Source organism: Apaloderma vittatum, unplaced genomic scaffold (genome assembly GCF_000703405.1).
Source record: "Apaloderma vittatum isolate BGI_N311 unplaced genomic scaffold, ASM70340v1 scaffold2765, whole genome shotgun sequence".
NCBI lineage: Eukaryota > Metazoa > Chordata > Aves > Trogoniformes > Trogonidae > Apaloderma > Apaloderma vittatum.
In genome coordinates, this window is record NW_009717466.1 from 21261 (window position 1) to 44196 (window position 22936).

Below are 22936 nucleotides of genomic sequence, written 5' to 3' on the forward strand. Positions count from 1 at the left end.
AATAGAAATTTAGTCAAAAAGTAGCTACTGTGTATTCAGAAGTACAATAAACAGGGAGTTTTCAGGTAACTTACAAGCAGTGTAGGTATTAATCTTGCAAAAAACATATGATATTCAGGGTAGGGTAATAGTGGAAGATTTCTGTCTAGCATTTTTTCGAAAATGCGTGATATTGGCAAGTGTGTTTGCCAAAGAAAATTGCTCATCACGAAAATTGAAATGAAGTATTAATTCCAGTTGAGGTAGATGAGAATCAGAATACTAGTTGCAGTTTCATGCAATGCTTTGATTTTATGAGGCGGTTCATTATGAGAGCTGTAGTTTTGATCCCTGTTATTTCCTGTAGATTGGAGAGCTATACCTGTTATACATATCTTTGTGTGGAATATTATGAGGCAGCAGAGCCAGTCAAAAAAAGCCACCCAAAAAGCAAGAATCATAAGCCTTATCAGGTGACAAAGGAATGCAAATTAAAGTTGAAATACAATTTGGCAAATAAACAAAATTTCAACAAGATGTGGTGGTCTTAAGTGGTCTTGATGCGTTTTGGTGTTCTGGAAACATCGGAGTGTGTTTAATGAGATTTCAAGTTTTCATACTGTTTTGGGATGAAAATGTTTTAAACAGCTTCTTCCATGTGGAACGGTAGCTCTAAATGTTGCTTAACTTAAATTGAGTGAGTTGTCCCTCCGGCACTTACTCTTTGATGCAGAAGTTAACGGATCCTGCGGTAACACCACTGTCAATGCACAACTGTTTTTAAATGTAGAAACAATGTTTTCTGTTGCTGAGTAAAACCACTTCATTATTGTTCCAGTCCTTTTAATTATGGCACTACCAAATTTAGTTTTGTTGCTTTTAGAAGTCGTTTCCCATAGTCGGCTCTCTGTGGTGCTGGGAAGAGAAAGAGTAGGGAAATCTGTACTCTGAAGAGTGTTCTGCTTATGGTTCTGATGCCTAGGGAAGGAAGTAAAGGCTACAGTAAGAAAAGGTCACAAAACACTTGTGGTCTATTGACATCCCTCTGAATTTGATTTTTAAGAGTTTATCACCCTCAAAAATAGTAAGAAAGGAACCTTGCAGGAAAAAGGGCCTGGAACATTTGTGCTGCTTAAGGTCAGGATAGAAGACCTTTATGTGAAGTGTAAGCATATGACAGGAAGTGAGAAGTATTTCGCATGAGGAATCAAGAGCTGCAGAGCTGGTCAGAGGTTGTGAAAGGGGACGGAGAAAGAATATCAGAGCTGTACAGAGCTTTGTAGATAGGGATGAGGCTTTTAATTTATGATCAGGGAGCAAGAAAAATGGTTTAGCTGCTGTATTCTAGATTTGAGAGGATACTAAGAAAGGATTTGAAAGGAATCATGTAAGGGATGGAAGGTAATCGTTCTGGTGGGATGGTGAGGAGAAGAGAACGTTATGCTAGGAATTTCAAAGAAGATAGTGTAGAAGGGCAGTGCATGAAAATTTCCCTTGAATGGAGTGAACAGATTCTTCTCTTGAAATCCACCGTACCGGGGAAGAGTTTAAATAGTCATAGGGAATTTTGGACTTTAATTACAGTATTAAGGGATCTGTCTTCTTATCTTTTTTCCTAAAAATAAATTTAAAGAAAGGTTTCTTTAAGTCTGAAATGCCTTTTTTCACTTCTAATAGTCAAGTTTAGGATTTTCTTGTATGAATTTCCCACATAAAATTTCTTGCACTTCATATCCTTTCTTCCTGTCTCTGATCCATAATCCCTCAAGGAAATATCTAGGGATTCTTCTTTTTTATCCCTCTTCACTAAACTAGATATGTCTGCTAAGCCTTCAGATCAGCAACATATATTTTAACTGATATTTAAGTAGTCCTTTTTGAAACACTGGATGGGTCCCTCAGTACAAGAGGGACATTGAGGTGCTGGAGAGGGTACAGAGGCGGGCTGCCAAGCTGAGAAAGGGCTTAGAGCATTTGTCGTACGGGGAGCGGCTCAGGGATCTGGGGCTGTTTAGCCTGGGGAAGAGGAGACTGAGGGGAGACCTTATTGCCCTCTGCAACTATCTTAAAGGAGGTTGTAGCGAGGCAGGGGCTGGTCTGTTCTCCCTAGTGGCAAGTGGTAGGACAAGGGGAAATGGCCCTAAGTTGTGCCAGGGGAGGTTCAGGTTGGATATTAGAAATAATTACTGAACGGGTTGTCAGGCATTGGAACAGGCTGCCCAGGGAGGTGGTTGAGTCGCCATCCCTGGAGGTGTTTAAGAGACAGGTAGATGTTGTGCTGAGAGCGGTGGTTTAGTGGTGTTGATGGGGCTGGAACAAAGGTCGGACTCGATCTTGAAGGTCTCTTCCAACTGAAACTGCTCTATGATTCTATACAGTCTGCGTATGTGTGTAAATTCACCGTTTGCACTTGGTACAGGCTTAATACAGATCTTGCTTTGATTCTTGGTGACAGAAACATTCTGTACTCTTTGCTCTGACAGGATGCTCCTGAAGTTAGTGAAAAATCACTGAAAAGACACAACTTGAGATGTAGTCTCACCTGTGGCTGTAGACTGTCAATCTAATCTTTTAAAAGAAGTCGTTTTATGGAAACGCAACTTTTGTTGGCAAAAAGAACATCCAAATGCTATTGTTTCATATGGAGGGAATGTATAGGAAGTGTATAGTGTTGGAAGCACATAGAAGAGAGTTCAAAGCAGGACTTGATGCAATCTGGACGGTCTGACTGCGCTTTAGTAGCATTAGCTTCAGTTCTGTAAAGAGATTGTCAAACCTGACTGCTCCAGAAAATTGCCGCCTTATTGGAGGAGACGTTTATCGAGTGTAAGAGGAATGCAGGACTGGAAAGGACATCTAGAAGACACTTTGGACCATCATCTTCTCTTGTAGCCATATCTAATATGCCTGTCTTTGTCCTGTAATCTGATTAATGTTGCAACTTCTGTAGATCGGCTATTCCAATGCTTAGACGTTTTTTACTGCTCAGAGAATTTTTTTTTTGTTTTCCAAGTTTGAGAGGTTTTTTTAAATGTCTAAATCAAGCTATTTATGTTCTCAGATACAGAGCAGATTCCTGGTAGTGATCTGAATCAAAGCAGCACTTTAAATGGGAGAAATAGGACAATCTTTGTGGGGAAAAAGAAAAGGGTAAATAGAAGTCTTGTTCAGTAATGATCCTGGAAGATTGTTCCTGCTGGTGAGTCCCTGAGATGTCTTAGGGAAGGTGTTGGACCTTGAAATTCCAGAATTGTTTTCAAGAGCATGGAGAATATCAAACAAACAAACAAACACCAAAACCTCAAAACTCTTAATGTAACAATGTAACAAATGACATTTAAATTCGCAGGGAGAACTAGTGCTTTCAAATTGAAGAAAATGGTATCTAGTAAACAAGAATGACCACAGTCTGCAACTTCAAATACTATACTTTGCTGCCCATTGCTTTTTTTTTTTTTTCTTCCTTTTAGGTGGTAATTTTCTATAGTGAACCTGACAGGCCAGCCAAAATAATTCCTAAGGCCAATAGTGAAAACTACTCTTTATTTTTTCTTGCATACATGATCTTAATCATTCCTCATGTGTCCCGATTTCCTCCTCTTGTTTCTTTGCTTTGTGCTTTGTGAGTGGCTTTTCTAATGCTCCTTCCTGATACAGATAAACTATCCAATTTACTTCTGTTTTATTACTTTAATGTAGACTTCAGCATATGTCTTGTTAATGAACAGAAACTTACATTACTTTCCATAGAATATGGAAGACTATAAAAGAATGTGTACTATTTGGGGTTATACAACCAAAGATTTAATTACTAATTAATTAGTAGTTAACTAATTGATGAATCTTTAACAGGGTACTAACAGATCACAGCTTCTGTGTGTCTTGTGTTTAAAATATATTATCTACATCTAATGATGCTTCATCACTATTAGGTAATAGTACTAATGGTTCTTTGGCTTTCTCTTTGTAATAGAGGTGTTCTGATCTTACACGTTTGAAAACCATCCTGTTTTAACTAATTGGAAAATGAAAAGCATATACATGTATATGTGATGGAATTTTTTTATTTTATGCATTTAAAACAGGCTGAGAAAATTTTCAGTCCTTTGTGAGGAGTGAGAATGGTGTGGGAAAGAATCTTGTTTCAGGAAGGCTATTGTGCAAGTTCATTTTAAAATGCTTCATCTCTCCAGTAACTATGAAACTTCAGCACTTTTAAAAGCAGAATATCATTCTGGGAATCTATCCTCTTCACTCTGCCATCAAATTCATGTAAATAGTATTTGCTGACCGTGTATAAACTTTTGAGAAACATTCATTGTTGGGCAGAGAATACTTAATAAACTACAACCTCAATAAATAATTTTTACACTTCTGTAGAAGGAAGATATTAAAGAGTTGGCAACTTTTGCTTTAGCTGCATTCGCCCAGCAGACTAGTAATTCAGATGACTAGTTCTAATCTCATCTTTTTCTCTTCTGCTCTTGTCATATAAATATGAATTTGAGAAAATATGGCATGTGAATTTTATCTTTTTTTTACCTAGGTTAAATATGCTAGTTACATTGTCTTCTAGATAAATACTTACATATTGAAATAAGCTTTTATACACCTGAATTTAATTAGCATCTCATTGCTGCTCTTATCAATGAAAGGTAAGATTCCATGTTGGATTTTTAAATGCAAAAATGTATTAGTGTCTCTGTCGGCAACAGCTGGATTGTCATGACTACAGAATGAAGTTCTCTTCTAAATTATAACTAGCTGACCTTCGGAAACTGATGGAACATTTCACAGGCAATTCTACTAGCGCATCCTAGTTCTGATCTCATAGTCTCACTCAAGGCTTGTAGTTCACAAAAGTGCTTTTGCTCTGAGGCCCAAGCAGCGGTCTCGGTGTGGCACTGTTTGTTGCAGACCTGACACTACTTTGTCTCCATTGCCCTGGTGTTTGAGCTGGAATGGCCTGACTTGCCTGAAAGCTAATTCAGCCACTCTAACAAGGAGAGCAAAAAAAAAATCACCTCTGTGAGTGTGTTGAAAGTTCTTAAGGGTAAATCAGTGTTTGCATTACTGTATTTCAGGTCCACCTAGATACATTCCATATAAAGCGTAAATGCTGTATGCAAAGAGTAAATTGCTGTATGCAAAGCAGATGGAATTCCTTAGTTTCTGATGCAGTATAGTCATATAGTAAAGTATACATATGTGTATAGTTTATACATATATACTATATATAGTATACATATATATACACACATATATAGTATATACTATATACTATGTATATAGTATATAGTCATATAGTCATACATATAGTATATGTCTTTCTTAAGTTTAATCACAAGGTTGGTATAGTAGATTCTACGTTCTACCACGTGCTGTGGGCATCCATATGAAGAGATATCGTAGTAACGGATGTTTTGTGTGTCCAAACCGGGACTGACTGCACAATAACTTTTCACTTGGGTCGGTTATGAATTAACAGTTTTCCAGTGCTTGTCTCTAAGCCTTGGCTGAACTTGTGGCAAAATGTCAGAATGATCTCTTGAAGCTTGTTACATTTCAAGCAATCAGAGGGGAGCAATCTGAATAAGAAACAGTGTCTAGCCCTCCTCTTCTGCCTTCTGCAGTCTTTCAAAGCTCCAGTAGGGCAGCAGTTACTTCATACTGCTCTGTAGTGTTCAGAGAGGAGACCCTTGTGAGCAGAGCACTAGCCTTGGAGACTTAGGTTGGTTCCCTGAACTCCTTCTTTATGATTTTTTGTTAAGTCATGTAGGATGGAAGACACTTCATCCCTGTTCTAGTCATGTGAAAGTTATATCTGGTCTTAACCAGTCATTCTGTTTAAATCTCTTAGGTGGGACCTAACTGCATTCTGGAAGTACCTGGCACTTGCTCTCTCTGTCTCTCTGATTTGTGTCAAGGCAACAAGGGCAGCAAGGCACTTCCAGAATCAGCTTTAGGCAAGACATGTATATTTTTGGTGACTAAAATTAGGTAAGGTGAATGCTACTGGTAGTCACTTCTAGTCTCTGTTCACACATGTAAATGAGAGTAAGACCATATATGAAGTAGAACTGTCATGGTCAATGCATATGTGGCATGGCATTGGTATGCATGAAGCAAGGGTGGCTGTGCTGTGAAATTTTGTTAGGGTATTTGATCCGCAGAAGCCGTGTAGTAACCCTTTGGCTTTGTGAGCATTTGCTAAGGATTCCTTTGAGCTGTTTTTTAACTTGTGATCTCAGGCTGCTTCCACATTGCTTGGGAGTCCCTTTGATTTGTCAGTGCCTCCTTTAACGTTAAACATCAACGTGCCCGCGGGTTCTGTGTAGCTGTGGACTGGCAGGATAGTAAGTGCCTTTCAGCTCCCACTGAGATTCAGTGGAAAGAGGAGAAATGCAGTTGATACCTGCTACTTGGTTACAAACAAGGCTCAGCTGAACACTGGAGTTACTAATTTTAAAATTTTGGGGGAACACTTGGGATTGAATGAAGGGTTTTTTTATTTTAAGTGCCAAATTACTTCCCTTTTTTTTCTTACACCAGGCCCAGACTCTAGTTGAAGACTGAAGAAGAAATGAAACCATTTTCCATAACTAGTTTGACATCTTATCTTCTGTTTCATCATTTTTTGTACTCAATATGATATATAAGGCTGAAATCATAGTATGCAGGGGAAAACAGGCAAATAATCCCAACAGTATAAACTTAAATTCATAGACCTGAGACTTGCAACCAGCCTGCTGTATAAGAAAACAGATGCCACGCAATAAATTAATACTAAGCTGAATAATAAACAAGAGGTATTGTTAAAGGTCTTTACCGCAAAGAAAGTGATTTCAGAATTTCATATGCTTGTTTTCTGTCCTTGTTTAAATGAGGCCCTTGCATGTGTTTTCTTTATTGTTCTCTTTTGCACACATTTGAGCTTTGTTGGGTTGAGAACTCAATCTCTGGTTGGGCAGTGGTGATTAACTTACACTAAATAGGCAGCAGTAATGTGATTTGAGAATGAAAAGGATTCATTTCTTTTAAATGAGGGGAAAAAAACCAAGGTTGAAGGAAATAGTTTACATAATCTGTAAACTAGTTAAGGAGCTGAATATTTATGCAGGTTGAAATTGAAGCTTAGTTGCCCTCTAGGGGTTTTACATTAATACAGCATATGCTAGCTTTTGGATGGTTTGGGTTTTTTTTTCCTTTCAGAATAAAGGTGAGAGAAGCCTTTGGAAAAACTTAAGTACTGACAGATCTGTAGTGGTGGAGGCATGTGTACATCTGCATTCAGTGGGTCAAACTCATTTAGTTCAGAATCCAGAAAATGGAGGCAAGCTTTCTAGTCTGATGATGTTCTTGTAATTTCAGTGTGCCAGTGGAGACGGTACAGTCATCCAGTTAAAGCACTGAGAGTTCCCAACCAGGAAAGATCCTTATGCAGAAGTTGGGGTATGCCCCAAAGAGCTTTCAGTGCTAAGCAGATGTGGAAGACAAAAGGTCACCCCGGGATGTGATGGTGAAGCTGAGGCAGCCACGGTAATGGCAGCAGTGAGACCCGCAGTCAGGGTCTTCTTGTGTCCCGGGCACTGAGTGCTGCTTTGCATTCCTCCTGTCCTCGGCTGCCTCTGGCCAGCGAGCAGAGTCTTGTGTCCCATCTTGCCTTACAGCAGCCTGAGCCTTGTGTAGGGATCCTGTGGCTGAACTTTTTAGAAACAAATGTTGTCTCTCCTCCTTTGGGAAGCAATTGACAAAAACTGAGTAGTTCCTGTTTGTCTGGGTAGCGTATGATAGTTCATGGGAAGTATCTTCATGCCGTGGGAAGACGTGTGACTACAATGGCTTCTAAACTAAAGCCACGTATATATTTCTCTTGGTCTGAACTTTTAATGTCTTCTTTGCCAGTGGTTTTGCAGCAGATGCATTTATGATACTCATTTGAAGAATTGCTAAGTAAATTCTTCGAATTGCAATTGTTTTTCTAAATATGGAAACCACACTTATGTGATTATTTTTGCTGTTTCTTTCATAACAGTGTTGAGACTATTATTTCAAAATCATGTTGCATTATAAACAGAGTACGTGGAGCAGGCACAATAGCTGCATTTAAACAAGCACCTCCTGCCAAACTTGAGTACATGTGTGCACACAGCTTGGGGAACACAGTGTAGTCAAGTGTCAGTGAGGCTTCATTATACCACACTTATGCATTTGTGCCAGTGAAGTCTACTATATTATACAGATTTTTATGCCATTTGCCCATTAAGCTTTGCACTGAAGAACAGTTTGTCTTTTTTCTGTAACTCTTAAAGAGTTCTGGTGCATTTTGTTCTGCTTTGTGGATTTTTCAAAGACTTGATTGTAAATCTTCTGTCTACACGCATTTCATTTTGCTGTCTTCAAAATTAAAACCTTTGCTATGGAAAAATGGACTCATCTCTTGATTTCTCCATAGAATTGGGTCTATTATTATGACCCCTTATACACATGTAATACTTTGGCCTGATACCATTTAGTCCCCACAGCCAGTAGCATCACAGAAGCATCTGCTTGGCTGCATCTCTGTGTGCTTGGGCACAACATCGTGGCTTCAACCTGGTGCTTCCTTGTCAAAACCAGGGACTTTGTCTGCAGAGCTCTGTGTCATGAGTTCTGCTTTCTCCTGCTCTCTGATGTTTGGTGTCCGTGCGCAGTCTGCCTGTGGTCAGTAAATGATTCCTAGAGGCTGTGCAATGGACCAAAAGCCATTGTAGGTTAGAAGGGAGGGTGGGTTGATGATTTGGGAGATTTTTATTCCTGCCTTCTGTGATTGGTTTCCCTCTGTGAGTAGAAGCACGTGAGCTGATGCCTGCCGTTATGCAAGCTTTTTGGTCCAGAATGGAACTGGCAGTAAGGTTGTAATAAACTGCCAGTCTTGAGTTGTTCTGAGCAGCCTTGGCCTCATTTCTTCAGTTTAATGTTGCTGAAAAGTTTGAAGAAAACATATATTATATATTGCTAACTTGGAGGAAGGTGTGTGGGAATTCCTGACTGAAGGGAGCACCATAACCGCCCTGTTCCTGCAGGGCAGCTGCAGTGCTCACAGTTCATGGAGAGTTTGCCAGGACATGAAGGACATACGGAGTTGTAGTGCTTTGTCATTTGAGAAAGCTTTTGTGCAATGGTTTCAAAGATGCAGGAAGAGTATGGTGGCTGGATTATTTGCTGTCTGGTGTTCAGTCGTCCTGAAGTACCTGGTTATCACAGTCATTTATTTAAAACAATTTACAAGAGATGAAAGATAAATATTAAACAGTTGCTACCAAATTCCCAGATCTTGCTAAGGTGTGGTGTAGCCGGCTTTCTTGTCACATCATTAAAACACACCTCTTCGAAATCTTGAAATGAATAGATAAGTCTGAAATTCTGACAACTTACATAGTCAATGATGCCCTTCCTTTTGAAAAAGTAATTTACATATTTTATTGTGCTGTGGCCATCATTGCAAAGGGTCAAGCTACTTTTCAGTATACAGTTCAGAGTACAGATGCAGCAAAATGATTTTTTTTTTCTGAAAAATTATGGTGTTCTACAAACAGTCATTTGGCAAGGATTCTTCCCACCCCTCCACACGGCCATATGCTGAAGGCTTGTGATTTCTGAAAAAAGAGAGAGACTAAACATATACTGAAAGCTAAGGTAAGGGCATGGTAGTCTGTATTAGAGGTGCTGGGAAGGAATATAGGATTAATTGTGACCCATAAGGGAAAGTAGCTTCCTCTTTTAAAAGAGCATAAGTGTATTAATCTTTCATATTGTATCTTGTTCGAGTGTCTGGAAGGCCTGAAATTTTGACCTGCTTCTGTACACCCCATCCCACTCCCACCCTCTAGCTGGAACCCTGAAATTAATTTCACTTTTCTTTCATTTGGAGCAGAGAGAACTAATAACTATTATAAAAGCCCCAAACTTTGGTATTGGAACTTCGAGTAAAAAAATTATACTTTCGAAAACACAGTAAATTGAACGGAGCAGGAAAAAACTATTTCCAGAACAGCATGCTGTAAATTAGAGCTGGTGTCATGATGGAGTAGCTGTGTAACAGCCTCTGCAAGAGTTGCAAAAATGACCTGCTCTATCTCCACCGTGTGGTAAAAGACGTTACTGCTGCTTCTGCCAATCGGTGAATTTCTGTCTCTGTATTTTTTTTTTGTTCAGCTAAGGAGTCAGTCACTGTGGGACAGAGGGAGGGGAATGTTGTTTCTTTTAATCATCTGTTATGTGAACTTCTCAGCTGTCCCTGAGTGGCTCCGCAGCTCCCGGAGGAGGCAGGAGGGCAAGCGGCAGCGAGGCTGCTCTGCGCAGCTCAGGTTGGACGCATTTGTTTATGTAGAAGCAGGCAGTGACAGACAGTAGCCATGGGGGAACTTGCATTTGTTCCAGTTCTGCCTCTTCCAGCGCCTAGTATGGTAATGCTTGATGTCAGGGATACTTACTGCAGGGTGGGAGGAAAATTAGATCAAGTCAGTCTTAAAGGAAGCAGTTGTTTAAAAACAGGGCAGTTTAACTAGGTGGCTGTGCTCACCGAGTGTGCTTTACCTGGAACCTTATACGGAAGGCAATGTTTGTATTTGACAAGAACATTCCTAAAAAAAATATCTTTAGTAGACAAGTCATGACTTACTCAAGTAAACTGTTTCACAGATTTCACTTAAAAGGATTTGGTTTTTTAGTTTCAATGGGGAGAAAAGGAGTTCTGCTTTTCTTGACAAATCTGCCTGAATAGCCCAGCAGATTGTCATCTTTGAACAGTTAAATTGGCCTTGCCTGACAAAGTACGGTCACTGTAAAGCCTTGTACATAATAGTTATGCCCTTGCTATTGCCTGTCTTCTGAGGTCATAACCCCCTTCTTTGTACTGAAGTTCTTTGGGTGTCTTCCTGAGTCACAGGCAGGAGGACTTGTCTCTTAGCTCTTAAAGAACTTTAATGTGTTGCTGGAACTTACTTGCAAATGTGACAGCGTGCTATGGTTCTGTGTGTTTGGGGTGAAATACACACACACACACACACACACACACACACATACGTGTGTGTATGTTCATACACACACACTGAAGATCCGTGTGTATACACACGTGTGCAAAAAATGCTGACACATGTGGAAATCCAGGAAGGGACATCAGATCATGCTGAACTTGTGCCCGCTGCACTTGAGCTAGTAAGCAGATCTTCCTCTGCATCATCTGTGCAAAAGCTCCATTGGCTGTTGAAGTCCAAGTTACTTTGAAATTCTAGTGACTAAACGCATATTACTAATAAATCGTGTCTACCAGAGCATTTCATTAGCATTCATGATAGTCAGAAAAGTACTATCTGACGTTTTAAGGTGTTACATAAAAAAAATAAAATACATTTTCTGTCTTTGTGATTACTTAGGAAGACACTCTCCCTAGTCAAGTTTCAGGTGTTCGCTCAAAATTCTCATCAAACTGAAATTAATCTTTCAGTGCCTCATCCCTCAGAAGTCATTTTGGTCAGCTCTGGTGTGCTGTACTGATACAGAAATATACAATGAGAAGAGCTGGCCTGTCCTTGCCCAAGTGACAGTACTAAGAGCTGTGGAAAGTACCATGAGATCGCATGTATGTGTTTTTTTCAGAACTCTGTTTTAACTCCTATTACTTTATTCTGGTGTATTTTTTGTTAGCTGTTTTAAGTATCTGACTATTTTATTTAGTTGTACTGGTTGGGTTGGCTTGAATTACTGTGTTTGGCTATGTTCCTCAGTCTCTTTTTTTTTTAAATGAGACTATTTTCCTCTTTCTTAAATCTGCTACTTTTTAGTTTCATTCACTCTCTTAGTGCTCATTATGAAATCAGAAAGAAAAGGTCCATTAATCTGCTGTGATCAAGTGTGCGTTAATTGGGACAGCCAGAAGTACTTCCCTGCTGTTGCTTGGGATTTTGGGATATACCTCTGAGAAACATCCACCATTCTCATTCTGAACAGGCTGCAGAGCTTGAACACAAGTCCGGTGAGAGAGGTTCCCCCATTCTATGGGAGTGGGACTGTGTCTTCATCGTTCGTGGCTTTCTTGGATTTACTTGTCATTTCTTTGATGCTAGTTTCTTAAAATCCTGTTTTCCCCTCCAAAGATTGGTCTTTATTGATTGTAGGGTTTGAAAAGAACAGAAACCCTGTTTCTGTAGTAAAAAGTAGATCAGCATCTGAGCAGTGACTTCTGTTTTGAATTAAGTGACATTGGAGAATACCTACATGCCTTACATGTGTTTTCAGAAGTGATGTGGTGGTGTGGTTTGTAAAAAAAAAAGCCAACAAACAAATGGGAAAAAACCAATAGTTTTTTTTTATAACTTTTGAAGCAGAAGGTTTAAGTAAGCCACTGATTTCCTATATTCTTGTGAAAAGCCCCTTTGGAGCCTTAATTTCCAAAAAGAGAGGCTCTTTCCAGGTGCGAGCAGTTGACCAAACCCAGAAACTTGTAATATCTATGCATTTAAGAGATAAAATCTGTGAAGACTGTTTCTTCTTAGTGAAGGTATATGGTGTTTACACAGCAGGTAACTGGACCTAACCCCAACAAAAAACAGCCCCTAAACATTTTTGATCCGCATGGAGTTCCTTTCCTCCCTACTGCTTTGGACTGTTTCACATCCAGCCGAGGGTTACTGTGAGACTAACTCATTTTTGCAGCAGGACTTTGAAATGAAAAAGGCATCCGTGGTCTGACACAGTCACAGTTGCAGTAGTTGGGATATGAACTTTATGCTTGCAGGTATAAGCCAAGCTTACAGTTGATAGGGGCCAGTAGTGTAGATTTTCTGGCACCTTTTTCTGAAGTAGCTATTACACAGTGACTCTCCTTTCCCTAAAATTCCTAGAACCGTCTCCCCTCCCCAGTCCCGTGTTGCGTGCTGCTGCATATTGGTCATCTGCCCCAGGACAGATGCCCCAGCAGTATGTTGGAGCTACAGAAGCTGAAATGGAACAGGGGTTTGAGGTGGTGGTGATGGGCAAGAAAGTGGAAAGTATATGATTATTTTTATGTCATAGCAAATGAATATTTGCAGAGACAAAGTATTTGATCTGATAACAGAGGTTCACTTGAAAGAGTCAAGGTTATTTTATGTCAATTTTTTCCTTGCCCTATATAAGATGCATTTAATTATCTCATGCTATCTCACTCTACTCAAATTAATCTGTCTCATATATATTGTTGCTCAAATTAGAATAATTCTTTAATCAGCTGTGTTATGCATGCCATAGTAGACTAGAATAGGAAAGCTACTCCTGGCATACTGACGATGCATGTATTTTATTTGTTATTGTAATTTAAAAGTAAAATCAGAAATATTGATTTCTACTTGACTGGAGAGATGATTTAGTTTGAATATCAGACCGATCTTAATCAGGTGAGAATTAATTGAGTTGGAGGTATTAGATATTCAGTGATGTTAACTGAACCATGATCAATCTACAGAGAAGCTTTCTTTTGTACTCTGTTGGAAATAACAAGTAGCTTGTACTCTACAATGTAAAACAATCTTTTCATGTTCATCCTACTACTTCCTCTGGCTCATTAAATGCTCTAGTAATCTGTTCTGTGCATACTGAGTAATCTTCAAAGTAACAAGCTAATAAATCACAATTGAATACAAAATTAAAATCATACTAACTTTACCATAAAAAGCTGCTGATAATATTTTATATTGTTTTAATGTTTTTGTATGCATTTTACAAGCATACATTTTTAAATCTTGTCCTTGTTCACATTTTAAAGGGAACTGTCATCCTCCTTCCCCCATCGACCCCCAAATCCCCTTTGTGGCTTGGGTATCTCTTCTCCACTCAGTGGTAAAGTTCAAGGAATGACCCAAACGTTGGACAAAACTTATTTCCTTTCCCGTGTAAAGGAAAAAACCTACCTCAGGAACAGAATAGAAGCATGGTCTGGATCATGATACAGGCTTTTTTTTATTTTAAGAGTGTGATAGCAGTATCATAAGTGTTGAGAAAATATAAATGGTGAGATAACACCTCTGTAGGACTTTCTCTTAAGTAGTAAAATTGTAAAGTCTTTAAATAAACTGGAGCCAGATCTGAGAGGATCAATTTATCTTGATAACCGGGAATATGTCATTTATTTTGTGTACAAGAACATCTGCCAAACAGATACATAATTATGATTGATAAAACTACAGTTCTAACATTATACATACATTTTGCAATGAGTCAACAAGAAAGTGCCAAGTATTGTTATAATCTGAATCTGCAAAAAACTATTTGTCAGAAATATCCCTCATGTTACATGCAGTTCATAAACCGAAAGTACTAATGATGAAGATCCCTTGGCATTGTTACATCAACACAGCTTCCACGCAGCTGGTTGTCTGGAGGAGGTCCCAAACACTTTTTGTTCTCTTCCTGCTTTGCAACATGGAAAGACTTTGATGTTTACAGAAAGAAGTATCTAATAGTTTTAAATTAAAAACCCTCAACTTTTTAAGATATCCTAAAAATATAATTTGTCTGCTGATTGTTCCCTGTTATTAAATCACACACAAAAACCCCACTTGATTTTTTTATGCTTGGGGCAGGATGCAACAGTTTGTTTTATAAAGTCTGTGCTTTGCATATATAGAACTGAAACTTGCGCAGTCTAACACACCAGTTCTGCCATTTCATTCTGAATGCAGCACAGTGAAGATACCGGCCTCCCTCTGTTGGGGCTGGAAGGGTGCTGTAGGCTACAGAAAGAGCACTTACATTTTAAATATTGTGCTTTGCTTTTGTTGTCCACTGCTTCTGGGTCTGCAGACACTGACATTAAGAATATTAAATTTAACCTTGTCCTGTTTAATGGTGTGGAAGAAAATCATTAGCTTTATGCAGCGAAGCTGTGGCTTTTTGTTGTGTTGGTTTGGCCCTTTGTGTCAAAATCCTACGAGTTTTTATTTTCATCACGTAGGAGAAAATGTTTCTTGAACACATGAATATATTCTAAGATGAAAACGGGCAATACTTGGCTTTTTATTTCCTTTTTTCAAGTTAAGAAGCATATGAGCCAGGACATGCGTTGGTGGACCCCCACCAACTTTGTTGTAACAAACTTTCTGGTGTGTATCTGATTTTTTAAAATTTGAAAATGAAAACACTTTAATGTGCTGATTATTGCATATGCCCATCTGACTGGCAGAGACAGGGAAATCATATGTTCGGTCTTTATTCTAAGTGAACTGTTACCCAATTTTGCTTCAGTTTCCATCTGCTTCCCATCTTATCTTGTAGTAAAGTTATAAAACAGATTTTTGGGGAAAAATTAAAATACTAAAGAAAAACATTCTTCTGAAATACTCCCTGGTTTTCAGCAAAAATTTATGTGGACTGTAAAGATCTTTGTAAACAAAGCTTTTTACTGTGTCAACCTTCTAGTTAATTACCAAATACACTTTAAGAAAAGAGTGCTCTGTAACTTAAAGCAGTTCTTAACTGTCAAATATACAAATAGCCAGACATTCAAAAATAATTCTTGATACTTCCAGCATTATTTGTATAATCCCCTATCTGATCAGAGTTATACAAACTCTTGGAATAGGTTTTTTATAGAAAATAAAAATATGCATGTCCAGACAGCTTTAGAAATAATTTTAGAAGGCTTTTCAAAGCTCTTTCTGGCATTCTGTGACCTTGTATGTGCCAGGATCTACAAAAACATCTCGTTTTCCCCCTGTTCTCTGTGTCCTTTCTTTCTCCAACAGTTAAGCTGAGATAGCGAGACCCAGTGAAATCCTTTATGCTTTTGGATCCTGGGCAGCTGGGGATCTGGAAGTGCCAGAGACCAAACTCAGCAGCTTCCCCGAACTGCTCAGGGCCTGAGATGCTCCCTGCTGAAGGGCTCACTCAGCACTGACCTTGGCCACAAAGCCATCCTGCCTGTCCCTGAAAACTGTATGAGCTAAATGGTCTTCCCATCGGAGGCAGATGACCCGTATGTGCTGGAACGCCCCCGTTAGCAGGCATTCGTCTTGGCAAAGATGCTGTTTGGCCTAATGTACTTGGTTGACTTAGAGAAGGTACTAAGTTGCAAGCTTGCTTTAGCAGTTAAAATCTCTCTACATGGCTGTAATGGCCAAAAAGAAATGAGACTTAAGATTCTCAGAAATGTGCCCAAAACTCGTTTTGGATTTGCCTTGCAACAGAAGAGCAAAGCTTTTGTCATGAGGGAGAGGGAGAAGACAAACTCTGGCCTCGCATCCGTGATGACCTGTTCGGTGAACTATTTCTGCAGCCTGGAGAAGAGTTCTTTGCTCACCGTGTGCCCCTCAGACACAGCCGGTGGCACAGAGAAGAGCCCGAGGGGCTAACCTGTGTCAGGTTCGATGTCACCAACCCTCAGGGCCGCAGGTGAAAGGGCCCCACAGCCGGTTTCCACAGGAACTGGCAGGCACCTGCAGCTTGTTGAGCCGGGGTGGATCTGTCCTTACCTGTGCATTGAGCATTCAGCAACAGACACACAGGTGTCCTGGCAAGGCCTCATCAGGTTTCATTGTTTGGAGGGCAAGCTTTTTTCCCCCCTTTCTGGCAAGGCATTTTCACTCCGGCTGTGTTGCGCTCCATCCCTTACTTTGTTTAGCTTATGTTTGGAAATCTTTGGGATAACTTATTTCTTTTTGTTATGCTACAGTCTGGAAGGAATTTGCAGACAGGGCCAAATTTACGTCTAGTTTCACTGCTGCCTGAGGTTCTGTTCTGGTAGCTTGCTGCTTGCAAGGAGGAAGAAAACATTATGTCAGCCCAAAAATTTGTGAAGTTTTGCCATTTGCTGAAGTCATAAAGATTGGATGATACATAAGATTTCAACAAGATCAATTCTACTATGAAAGAACCATTGTTCTTTGTACACAGAAGGAGGTTCCTTTGAGTGTAAGACCAGGTTCCCTCACGTTCTCATCACCGCTCACAGGCCCTAAAGTGTTAAATTGCAGCAGGTATGTCATCAGATCCTGCGTATTCGCTCCTTTTGTGGTATCTTGCTGTGCACTCTGAAGCTTTGGTGTACAATGCAGATATTGCTTGAGTGAGGAATGAGTGGTGATTGTCAAGATTATAGAAATGCAGATTAATTCTTGGTTTGAGATTATATCGGGGACTGTTGTGCGCTATTTGTGAGAATATTCTCCAGATCAGTAGCTTTCACAGTCTTTGCGCTGCTCAGCATTGAGGTGTTTTGTTTTGTGGAAGAGTTGTGAGCAGGACAGAGCATAATTGAAAATAAAACAACATTCTGCAGACCTCTGCAAGATTTCAGGTAAATGTTTATAACTAAACTTGACTTGCACCACACTCCTTAGGTGACTTGCAAAGGGATTTTAAAGTGCTGGAAGTGAGAGGAGAGAGGGATAATCAAGTTTTGTGTGCTCGTATGAGGATGGACAATGTGCTTTAACCTGCTCTTTCTTTCCCTTTCTGTTGTTAAGCATCAGCAATGTTAGAAGCAAGATGGCTGGAAGCAGTTTTATCACTTTGCAGCAGTACCTGGCCGTGTATGGTGACCGGGGCCCTCTGAAGCCAGGGAACGCTTGCAATTGCAGTTCAGGGTTTTGTTCACTGGGACATCATGCCTTGAACCAATCAAGGCTGGTGACTAACAGGTGAGAGGGACCTCCTGTTGTCTTCAGTGGTTTTTTTTACTTCACAGCTTCCAGAAGGAATGATTAGTACAAAAAAAACCCAGCACAGCACTTAAGGAAGTGCCTGCAGAGAGCAGAAATCAAACTGGTCACTGGACAAGCCATAATCTTTCAAGGGCTTCTGATGTTTTTTCCAGACAAAAACAAAGGACATTTTTAAAAATGTGGTAATAGATATGATTTTTCTGAGATGCTGGTGTAGGGACATTCAATGTAAACAGTGCAGGAAGGAACAGAAGAAATAACAGATTCACCTTTAAAAGCCAAAAAGACATTTTGATAACCTAATGACACATTTCTCATAGTGTTTTGAGTTTACACTGCTTTGTAAACTTAAACTGTCCAGAAGAATCCTCAAAGTTGTGTATGTGTATTTGGATGATTTTAAGTCTAAAACACACACCAAACGAGACCTTAGAAATTAAGTATGTTTGTTCATAAACACCTTTGAGCTCAGGTTACAGTGTCTTCCCAACTGGTAATTAAGTGGTTAATTTAAACCCATTTTTGGCATACTTTCATCTGGTACATTTTCAGGTGGTGTAAGGTGACGTTACCAGTCTATAATGTTAGGTGCTGTGTTGAGGCACAATTTAAGTCTTTATCAATAGTATGTTCAAAGTAGGTAATACATTGATTCTTTGCTAAGGTTTGCGAAGATGTAAGTTTGGCAGTGTAAGGACACATAAGACTGTCATCAACACTTTCAGCAAACACTAATTTTTATTTTATTTTATCAAAAGCCTAATTACTATAGTAAATGGGCAAGCAGATTAGCCGCACCTAGGGGTTGCTTGCAGCTGTTGGGTCACTTTCTCCTTAAGTCTTGCCAGCAGGGTGCTCGAAGGTGGATTTTGTCCACTGAAATTTGCAATTGCTGAATGCCCATTTCAGTGGGCATCTGCTATGAGCAAAGGATGGGATGGCTACTTTTGTAGGCACAAATCTCTGGTTTCATGTTTGTTTAAGTTTTGCTGTAGTGGCAGTTACATCATTGTACGGGATCAATGGTTAGGCAAATCTGAAACTTCAGTGAATTATCTTGAAAACATAGAGGGACAGCTACAGGACTGTGCTACAGTGGGTACGTTTAACAGCTGTGCCCATGTTTTCATGTGATCAATACCTTGCAGTTGCTTGAGGTACCTTTTGGTGCCTGGTGTGGCGTCAGAACGTGTATCTGTGCCGTAAGCTTAGAGAATGAAGTGATGCAAAAATTGCTATTTCTGTAAATATTTTATATCTGATTGCTGTGTACAGTAAGTGGCAGATTCTAGTGTCTTATACATGAAATACAAGTTTCTGGACAAAAGGGAGAGCAATGCATTGCACACATATATATATATACATCTACACATACACACACTTATGTTGCCCAATGTGCACATACTCAAGGTATGTAAACATACTTGGTGTAAATACACACTGTGCATAGATGCTGTGATTTACCCTTTGTATGATGTAGCAGCATTAAGTTTCGATGTTACTGGATTAGCTGTAGCTTTTGCTAAAGATGTGCAAGAATATAACAATCCCTGTGTGCCCTAAATTTGCTAGATATTAGGTCACTACCAGGAAAAGCTCAGAAGAGGAGAAGTGGATGGAACTCTGGAAGGGGATGCAGTAGATTTGACTTTGTTCTTGACCTGGCTGCTGGCTGGTCTTGGACAATTGGCTTTCTCTTTCTCTCTTTTCCACCTGTTAAACGCGGATGATACTAACTTAGACCCTATATAAGCAAACAGTTTGAAATCTCCTGATAGGAATAACAGCTAATTCTTACCTGGAGTTACTATTTAGTGAAACATCTGTTCAGGGGGCTGGTAACAATGAGGCATAATTTTAGTTGCTCCCAGATAAAAATGCACATCCTTAAGCGTGACTGTGCTGTTCTATTTCTGACTTGGTTTTGAGTGTCAAGACCCTTAAGCCTGACCAGGTGATTGCCAATGGCATTTCTCTCAGACTGTCACCATTACTGCCCTCTTAATTTGCAGATACAAAAATGCTTCAGGAAATTCTAAAGCTTTCCGTGTAGAGGAATCCTAACCACCCTGGCTTGCCTGATTTTTCACGCTTCCTTTTGTTTTGCTGTGATAGCCGCAAGTAGTCAGTATGAAAAGCAGGCACAAGAATCACGGATTTGCTGCAAGAATAACTCCAGAAATTTGTTGGTATTAGCAACAGCAGTGTGTGTGTGAATGCATTACATGGTATGAGGGGAGAATCCAAATTAAAATCTTGTTGCTGAAGAAGTGACAAAGACCTTACAGGTATGAGACTCCAGGCTAACTATGGTTATATTAATAACAGTAGTAATAAATAAATCTGGTCTATGAGGTTCTTTTAATACACAAATTTTTTACCAATTGTTTTTCTAATTTTAATTTAGTTTGTGGTTTTTTTCTTCTTTTTTCCCAGCATTTACTAAATGCTGTCAAGAAACTGGTCTTCTTATGGTGGTGAAGTGTCGGCAAGAGAACACGGCACTGAAAGACTGTCTGGTTGGCTAGTAAGTCCCTCATGAGGGGTTTTTTGTTGCTATTGTTGTTGTTGCATGGCCTACACTAATCTAAAAGTTAGCAGGAATCTTAAATTTTCTCAGAATGGTTACACAAAGTTAGCAACTTTGATGCGTTTTTCTGAAAATGGTGTCTTCGCTTTATTACAAAATATGGGACCCCAGCTGACAAGATTTTATTCCCCTAATAAAGCTGTCTTATGGCTATAAAGAAAGACTCTTGATTTAAGGTGACGGACCTAGATTATCAGCACACACGTCATGTAGCCCAACCTTCCCTGTGCTGAACTACTTGTGCAGGGCTGGGGGTGAGCACCTTCATATACCCGCTTAATGAGACAGGATAAGTTTATTTGGATTTTGATTCTTAAAAAGTTTTCTAACATTTAGTCTTTTTCCTGAAAGTCTCCTGCTGTTGCGAACAGCCATAGCAAACAGCAGCAATGGGAAATTGTTTGCTATTAGAGAGGGCAGCTTGATGCCAGGCTGAGTTGACCTGTCTCTTTCAGAAATTCTGATTTATCCCTCAGGCTGAAGTGTTAGATTCTTGAATTTCCCAGGGTGAGGGCTGGGGATTCTTTTTGGGGGGAGGAGAAGGGGCTTCGTTTGTTTTCTAGTGGAAAGTTGTCCTGCCCCGTTAAACCAGAAATTAAGATTTTAGCCTTTAAACTAGTGACAGGTATTTTCAGGTATTTGGGAGCTGATGAAAAAACACGTGCATTCAGGCAAGAGTTCAAGCCTAACTGCAGTGGGTACTTGCTGGAGCTCTTCAGTTTTATTTGTCTGTAGCTATGCCTTTGTTAAAAAACAAACAATACTTAAAACCAAAATTTTGAGATAAATGAATTTAATAATCAAGGACCTTGACTGTTTGAGACAAACACTTGAACCTGTTCCCAGTAGTTGCTTGGATGCATAAAAATAAGTATAACCTAGCAGATTCCCATGCTGAGGAAGCCAACTGCTGCAAATAATAAATTATTTAGCTGAACTGAACTATCAAATGTCTTTCCCTTTTTCTCCTTTCTTCTTCACAGCTTCACTGTAGAGGCTTGAAAATGACTATGCCTCAAGAGAGAGCAGTTTTCATGAACGAATGCAAACTCAGCATTTAGTTTACAGAGATAACTTTAACGTTCACGTACTTTATTAAAAAGGTTATTTTATGATTGAAGGCAGGCAAATTTGCTTTGAGTGTGAAAGGACTTATTTGTGCAGTATTTGTTCCATATTCTAAGATGAAAACCAGTATTTTGTATTTGCCTGTTTTGTAGCTATTCTGATCCAGCGTTCTATGAAGAATGCAAAACAGAATATTTGAAGCAAAGAGAAGAATACAGAGCAACTGGAATTAAGAAGAAAAAACAGAAGGTTACTTCAAATGTGTAGTTAAAACTTAACAAGAACTTCTCAAATTTTATATCCAACTTTGATCTGACTTCACCTAAACAGACTTAAATCATCTGTATCCCTCTGTGTACAATTTAATCCGAAACACACAAAATGAGATGAATGGAGAATAAAATAATGTCTGAATTTAAAAGTCAACTTTCTAATTTTCTGTCATTAAAGATACAAAGCATGCCGTCACAGTTTGCAAGAGAAGCGGCATCGGTCTTTTCCTCTGTCTGGACTTGAGGATTTGCTATTGATTTATACAGTTCTGTGTGGCAGGCAGGCTACATGAACACTTAACAGTGAAAAATTTAAGTTACGGTAACTGATCCCAAATTGAGTATACATTAAAGTTGGTCTATTTGTCATCCGAAGCTGAGGACATGTTAGAAGAGAAGGGTGGCAGATGCAGAAGGGAACAGCTCCTTGGATCAATTTGATTCATCTCTTTCATGAAAATGTTGAGTTAGATGAGAGCTTGATGGTACTTTTCCTACACTGTGACTCATTTTTAAGTCTACAGTGGCAGAAGAGATGGATGCCCTGTGCTTGTGTGTGGCCCAGACGAACCGTTTTGATTGTAGAGGAAAACGTGATCTGACAGAGACCTTTCCTGACAACGGGTCAAGGCACGCTGAAGGCAAAATCATTGGGATCAGTGCCCTCCCCTGCTTTCCTCCTTCAGAATGAAGATGATTGTACAAGCTTCTACACTTCAGGAGTGAGCGAGTGACCACACTCACAGAATTATTATGTGTAGAGGTGAGTAAACAACTGGACTAAGTATGTAAGATGCAGGTCACTTGCAGAAAGCGAGCGTAAGCAAGTCCCCCTTTAAAAAGGGACATACAGAGGATCTTTTGTGTGCTGATATTTGATGCTGCTTAATTGTAGAACTCTAAAATGATAAATGGCTTCACTGGAGATAGGCTGTAAAAGTTTATATAACTATTTTGGAGTATCTTTTGAAGCACTTTGAAATAAAAAAAATTCTGTACAAGTAAGGAAAGGCTGCACTTAGAAAACTTACATGGTAACTTTAATGCCCTGATTTAAAAAAAATAAATTGTTTTAAGTAGTAGGATTTGTTACTTTTCCATCAGAGGAAGCAAAATTGACTTGTTTGGTTTAGTACTGTTTCACTGCAAAACCGGTATTGCTCTAAAACTATTCAAGTAGGAAAATCCACATCAGGCTTTGAGACACATATATGTCAAGGACAGAAGTTAATGTTGCAGGTTCGTCTTTGCCCTTTTACTGGAATAGTCAGTAATAATGTTGCTTCTGCTATTAGATAGCAGATTGGCCGGAGGACTAGGAAATGCTTGTGAACGAAGAGATGCTGGTG

General features: G+C 39.4%; 1 protein-coding gene across 1 annotated transcript in view; it reads left to right on the top strand.

Annotated features, from left to right (window-relative positions):
• The window catches only part of CMC1 (C-x(9)-C motif containing 1), a 33693-nt gene extending 12111 nt beyond the window's left edge, over positions 1-21582 (top strand). Inside the window, exons 3-4 of the mRNA XM_009869895.1 lie at positions 20094-20184; positions 21468-21582. Of these exons, the coding sequence (XP_009868197.1) occupies positions 20094-20184; positions 21468-21582 (206 nt within the window). The remainder of the gene's footprint in view (positions 1-20093; positions 20185-21467) is intronic.
• The last annotated feature ends 1354 nt before the right edge of the window (positions 21583-22936 follow it).